General features: G+C 41.6%; 1 protein-coding gene across 1 annotated transcript; it reads right to left on the minus strand.

Moving 5' to 3' along the window:
- Window positions 1–2,373: 2,373 nt before the first annotated feature.
- On the minus strand, window positions 2,374–6,894 carry LOC111231580 (actin-binding Rho-activating protein-like). The gene is made up of 2 exons (XM_022758726.1): window positions 6,256–6,894; window positions 2,374–2,811 (listed from the first exon to the last, which is right to left on the minus strand). The coding sequence occupies exons 1-2, from the start codon at window positions 6,892–6,894 to the stop codon at window positions 2,374–2,376; spliced, it is 1,077 nt and encodes a 358-aa protein (XP_022614447.1).
- Window positions 6,895–7,238: the final 344 nt, after the last annotated feature.

Raw genomic sequence — 7,238 nt, forward strand, 5'->3', positions numbered from 1 at the left:
ACCCGGCACAGTTTCTGTATCACATTATCTTTAAATGTTCTTCTGTAAGAAGACTCGCATGCTTTCACTTTGAAAGAAAAGTATTCAAAATTAATTTATTGTGCATTAGCAAGTTTCATTCACTCCAATCAAGCCTCTGCTAAAAGTTAAAATGAGGTAAATGACTTTTCACAATTCAATTATTTACTTGAAGACTATCACACGTCACACATGCGCTCAGCGGAGGAGAGGTTTTCATACATGAATCAGCAGATAAGATTTCCATCACTGGGCTCCAGCCTCCTGTTGCTTGTTATTTCCTCTACAGATGAAACGCTGTATGTGTGAGAGCTTATCACATTAACTCTACAAAGCTCCTCTGCTCTGAAAATCAAGGGCCAATCAACCAGTCAGCTGCTGGAGAACGGTTCACAGATTAATTATTGTGGTCCAAAAAAAAGTTTATGGCTCTGACTTTTAGTTTGAAAGACAGACGACAGGAAGCCGAGTGTGTCAACTGCATCTACATACTGTACAACCTATAGAGCTGCAGGGGTGATGTATGTTTGTAGTCCAACCAGGAAGTTAGCATCACTCTGGTTCCCTCCATTAAAAGCCAATGGGATTTTTCCATTGTCTTTTGAATTATTAGTAAAAATAAACAACAGTGTTATGATCCTGACAGGTTTACTTCAGCAGGATCGTCTTCACTAATTAACCACTTTATCATGTTTAAGCCTCAATACAATCAGCAGAAGTAAAAAGCTGATGTTAGGTCGGTGGTTATCAACCTTCTCTAACTCATGGCCGACTTAAAAATCTCTCACCATATGATGCGGTCTGGCCGGGCCAACATAAATAATCCTGTGATTTAAGTTTTTCAACATTTTTTATGTTTTTATTCTCAAAACATTGAAAAACATTATTTATATTTTATTTTTTATTATATTTTTTATTTTTTATAATTACATCTTTTCACTAAAATTGTGCTGTTTTGCAAATGATTTTTGTCACTTGGGTACCACTGTATTAGGCTAAATACCAACTATACCACGGTCACATGACTTCAACACCACCACCTCTAGACTTCAACTTGTAGTTTGATTTAGGTCTGATCTCTTCTACAAAAGCCTTTCCTGTAGTCTCATTTAGCCATTAGCAACCACTGACTTTAAGACAAGTAAAAGGTTTAAAAAAAATCACATGTGGGGTATTTACTTATGTTTTTTGTTGTAGAATAAAATATGAAAATGTTTTTGTGTAAATTACAGACTGTATTTCAGTCATCTAATCAAAAACCTATTCAAAAACCCAGAGTTCTGGATGAGGGAACCTAACAGCTAAAATGCTAACTAGCTTAATTTCTGTGGCTCAGGAGTCATTCCTGCAGAACTCTATAAAAGTATCAGCAAAAGTTGATTTAGTTTAAATCCCATACAAAACATACATAATAACAAACATAAAAAGAATCCAATTAAAATGACAATTAATTTTTTCCTCTGTTGTTTCTGCCTTAATGTAAATATTAGCTGCTGCCAGGCTTTTAGCTCTGCTAGCAAGTGACGCTAAAGTCAGTCTAAAGAGGACAAAAAACTAAAAACTAAACAAACAAAACAAAAGAAACACTTTGGTCATATTGCTATGTAATTGTTGTTTTGACTCTTTGTCCTGTTTTTGTCCTGTTGTCATTAACAAAAACACCCAGGATGTTCTGTAACATTGCTAACGTCATGGCTAGCTCATTTACTAGCTTCCAACGAAATTAGCTTAACAGGACAGAACAGAGACCTCGTTGAGTCTGAGTTATGAGATGAGATCAGGTGTAAGTTTCTTCAGCTGCAGTCTGACTGAAGCTTTTAACATCACTGACACTATGTTAGATTCTCAAGGCGTCTAGCATGTAGCATAGTTAGCGAGGCTAGCATGGTCAGCATGCTAAACATAGCTTCCTTTCACCGGATGACCTGTCAGGTACATATGAGAGTGTGGTGTGTGTGTTGTGTGTGTGTGTGTGTGTGTGTGTGTGTGTGTGTGTGTGTGTGTGTGTGTGTGTGTGTGTGTGTGTGTGTGGCTTACATGTGTATGCCTGTTAATATGTTAATAGTTCCATTCATTTCCTTTCAATGTGTTTATCCTTAAAGTTTTGTTATGTGTATGATTATCATTAAACATTCATTAATAATCCATATTAATATTAAAAATTAATTCTCATAAACACTATATAATTTTTCTAATAGTCTCTTCTTAGTATTCCTCCATTTTTCTAGCATAAATGATGTAGCACTGTGGTTAGCATTGTGGTTAGCATCGTGGTTAGCATGGCAGGTGATGTCTGCTGGTGATTTACATGCATGTTTCCGTGTGTGTGGATGTGTGTACGACATGTGTGTGTCCTCAGTCCCTAAGCGTAATGATGACATCATCGTCCTGTCCTTTCCACAGCATCTCCCCCTCAAAGTCCAGCATCTTGTGTTTGCGGCAGCGCAGCAGGATGCCCACCACCTTGTCCGAGATCTTCACGTAGCGGTCGAAGAGGCGTCCGAAGGAGATGATGGTCCTCCCCTCTTTGTCCTCGAAGCCCATGTCTCTGATGATCCACACCATCTCCTCCATCTCCCTGTGGATGTGCTTCTGGGCGCGGTCGCCCCTCTCCGCCGTCTTGGAGCCGTCTTTGGGTCGACCGTAACCGGAGTCGCCCTTGCGGAGGCGCTGAGCCATGGCATAGTCGTGGTCGAACTCCTCGCTAAAGGGGTTGAGCTTCTGGCCCTCCATGTGCTGATTGGACCACTGCTGCCAGCGGCTCTTGATGTCGCCCATGGTGGCGATCTTAATCTGGAGACACATGAGGGTGAACAGGTAAACATCCATGTGATCGAGCTTACACAGAACTCTACAAACGCACAATATGGCGATTGAAAGATGCAGGGGAAGGCTGCACAAAACACCTTGAGTTTTCTACTTAGGTCTAAGACAGTTTTTGAGTTAAGGAAACCTTAACTTAAGGTGTTTTGTGCAACTGGCTCCAGGAATGTACAAGAAAGGAAGATCTAATGAAAGATACATTATGGGAATTGTAGGATTAAGCTTGATTAAAAGTCAGGATATCTTAGACTCTGTGGCTGAGCTTTTATTCTTAACATTTAAACTCTGTTTCCTGTTTGTCAGCTGCTCTCTCAGTGACAGTGCCGTATAATGTTGAGTAGTGACTCTCCACCTTTAAATAAACGTCCTTCTAGCTGCTGTAATTGATCCCTTGCATGGCCTTTACCTTGCACTCAAACAGAGTTTATATAAATGGAGATATGGACGCTCGGATCAGCCTGCATGATTCAAACTTTACATTTTACAACCTGAAGGTTTTTTTGTCCATTTTTGTGGCTGTTCAAAAAATCTGTCTCTGCAAACTGAGCTGCATCTTAATGTTTGACATTTTTGTGTCAATTCAACCTTTGAAATAAAATAAAATAAAAAAACTCCTGCTGTTCATATTATCATCATCTTATCTCTCCTTCCTCTCTCTTTTTGTCTTTGTCTCCTCTCATCTTTCTCCTTCCTCTTATTCTTCATCAAAGTCTTGTTTTTCTTTTCGTCCTTCCTGTTTAATCTCTCCATCTCTCCTCCCTCCTCCCTCCCTCCTTCCTCCCCTGTTGGTATTTTCCTCAGCTTGTTCAGCCTTCAGATCAGTGTCATCAGATCTCTTTGGTATTTGTTCTATGTGAAGTCGGGACCTGTAACTGAAGGACCTTCCACGAAACTCTGTGAACCCTTAAAGTGAAAATCGTCCTGACGAATCTTTTCCTTTTTCCTGTTTTGACTCCATCTGTTGTTTCTGAGTTTGTTTCTACAGGCAGCAGCTGGGACGAGACCAGAGGTGGAAACAGGATTTATTTAAGTATTTCTTCACATTTCAGAATAAAATATTTAACTTTTTATTCCACTGTATGAACCTGACAGCTGTAAAATAAAATATATATTATCAGCTCATAAAATATGTCTCACTGTAACAGATTAAACTTTATAATGATAACAGAGTTTACACATTATGACACTATGATTCAATTCAATAATGTATATGCACATAATATAACTGTATTAAATGAGCCAATCACTTTTGATATTGTGTTACATGTTGCTGCTCATATTTCTATGCATTTGTTTAAATTCATTTAGAATATAATTTTTTTATTTTAACGATAATTAAAGTGCTGAAATAATCCTGTTTCCACTTTAGTAAAGTTCTGGAAACAGGACGTGTAATCAACATTTATTCAAAGCTATCTAATCCATATTTGTATATAATCATTGGGTCAAACTCACAGCGTTTTAGTGTCTTTCAGCTCATTTGTTTTTGGCCGTGCTGCTGACAGTGTCAGTCTCCAGACTCAGGGCGACATTTTGTTTTTGGGTGAAATATCTGAGCTTCTGCACAGACCAACATGAAATTCAGTGAAGATAACTAAGAGCATGGAAATTGACTTTTCTTATAACGCCACCATGATGACACACTTTTATTTGGTTTATGACCAAATCCAGTGAAACTAATGACGTCCCATCAGCCTCGCACAGAGCTTGTTTGGTTGCCGCTCTCCTCCATCTCATTTCCAGAGTTTCCAGCAGCTGCACAGACAGATATTTTCTCCCTGGAGTTAATGAAGCTGCTGTTTGTTTCAGATCTGCTGCTTCATTAAACCGACAACCTCTGAATTTTCTGACAGACGCTTCCTCTGATGCTTCAGTCATGAAAACGCTTAGAACGTACTGAGGTCAAAGGGCATTTTCTCCATTTCCACATTATTTCTTAAATTCACCTTTACAGCGTTCCTGCATAAAACATAACACCCAAGTGTTTTATGTCATAATTTTCAGAACAATCTCAGCTCCTTCTGTAACGACGCTCCTTTGTGTCGTAGAGCAAACACATCATTCGGCTCAAATGCTGAAATATTGAAGCCTGGCTTTTGAAATTCTTTGAATATTTTGTGAAAACAAATCTTCACTGGATGAATTGTTCTGGTGTTTTTAATGTGTTCATCAAAGTCTATAGGTTCATAAAAATAGAGCAATATGTGAGTAAAATAGTAGATAAATGGATAATAAATGACTAAGATGAGAGTTCAGAGGCTGTGAGTCATGTGTGATCTCTGTAAGAATATATAAGGAAAAGTGGAGAGTCGACAGATTTAAATCATATTTCTTCTCTGTGTCATCACTGAGATATTCATAGAAACATCCAGCGACCTCAACATCACCTTGACGACCAATTCTTTCATCAAGACGTTCATCAGGTTTAATTCAGAAAACTAATGTAATAAAATGTCTTTACACCGTTTCTCCTGTAGGGGTCTGATTTCCTCCCTCGTGCCCCCCCCCCCCCGCACCCCCCCCCCCCCCCCGCCTCCCCCCCCCCCCCCCCCCCCCCCCCCCCCGGCCCACCTGAAGGTCAGGTTGGAGAACACGTTGCAGTCCACGACTATATTTATTTACATATATTCCATTGCGCTGAAGCCCCACCCCCACCCCGGCCCCCTCCTTTGGGTCTCAGTGCGGTTATGAAACTGTTGTGAGGGTTTTGATTTCTTCAGGTGACATCAAAGAGACGTCTGCTGGAAGTTGTTTATTCACACTGTGAGATTTTATTCATGCTCCACTTTAAGGTGTTTGACTCAGGGAGTGGGGGGGGGGGGCAGACCATAACGTCTCACAAACGTCTCAAAACAGAATTAAAGGGTAATGACGTGAGGTCATATCAGCTCCTGTGTGAGCTCGTCACTGATGACACTCCGATGGACCAATCACAGATGACCTCTGGCATCAAATAATAGGTTTGGATATTAGTTATTAGATAGTAGTTGTTTATTTGTTTTATATTATTGGTGCATTTTATTTTTTGGCCACTTGGGGGCAGCAGAGAGTTTATTTACATCCTGCGGCTGTAGAACAACATTATATTATAATAACTATATTATATTATAATGTGTTTCTGGATTTTCTGGATTTGGTACCTGACAGGTAACACACACCTGACAGGTAACACATACCTGACAGGTAACACACACCTGGGTTTAACTGGGTTTATGAAAGTGATCAGAGACTGAATCAAACTGTGACTTTTGATGAAACCAAAAGAGTAAGATGAATTACAGTCAACAATTGATGATTGATTGATGATTGATTGATCATAAAAATATTGATTGTAAAAGCTTTAAATGTAAATTGACACTAACTCAGTGTAAAGATGTTGTATGTGTCTCTGCTCTTTGTGACGAGCGACTCTACCTTCGGTCTGTCGGTCTGTTTCTTGAACTCGATGTCGCCGTGTTCGGTTTTGGCTTCACCGTTGTCGCTAAGCCCCGCCTCCTCCTCCAGCCCGCTGTCCTCCGTCTCCACGCTGCCGCTCCTTGACCCCAGTTTCTTCTTCTCTTGGAGCATCATCTTCCTGTCCTGGATGACCCCTCCTCCTGCCGCTGCACTCTGCAGCGCCCTCATCTGACGTCGCCGTGTCGGCGACTCGTTGCCAAGGAAAGGCTTGCTGTCCTCGGGACCCGACTCCATCTTTCCTCGGATGGCGTTGACCAAGTCGCTACTGCTGCACTCGCTGCGTTTTGGCTGCACTGTCTTAGTGACGGAGCAGGTTCTGATCTTACTGCCGCCAGTGTCGGAGGCGTCCGCCGCAATGACACGCGGGGTGACTGTCAGTTTGACCACGTGGTCGCGCTCTTTTTTGTTGTCATCCTCCACGGACGCCGGCATCCAGCCGCTCGGGATGGCGTCCTGCTTCCCTGCGTGATCATTGGCCCAGCCCTGCCAGCTCTTGGCCAAGTTAGCCACCATGGCGGCACATTTGATCTTCCGTACGGCGCGTTTGAAAGCCGGCGGCTCCTGAGGTGAAACTGTGGTGGTTCCACCGCTGCTCATGGTGACGCAACGATTTCCTGAAACAGTTTTACTTTGCGTTTCCACAGATTTAGAAATAAAGAGTTTCAGAGTGTCGTCGCTCCTCACAGAGTCAGTGCAGTCAAAGTCGGAAAAGATCTGAATGTTCAAGTCTTCAGAGGGAAGGGTTCTGGTTCTGGTTCTGGTTCTGGTCTTCTTGTCTTCTGGTAAAAATTCCAGTAAAGTGCAGAATTGAAGGAATATTCAGCTTCTCTTGTTTCCGTCTAGAATCTTAAAATCTCCTGATCGGGAACTAAAGTCCACACGTGGCTCCGCCTCGACACCCGGGACGGGTCGGCACCGAGTCGTCCAGAGCGTCAGTCGGT

Source organism: Seriola dumerili, unplaced genomic scaffold (genome assembly GCF_002260705.1).
Source record: "Seriola dumerili isolate Sdu_G_001 unplaced genomic scaffold, Sdu_1.0 BDQW01000306.1, whole genome shotgun sequence".
Lineage (NCBI taxonomy): Eukaryota > Metazoa > Chordata > Actinopteri > Carangiformes > Carangidae > Seriola > Seriola dumerili.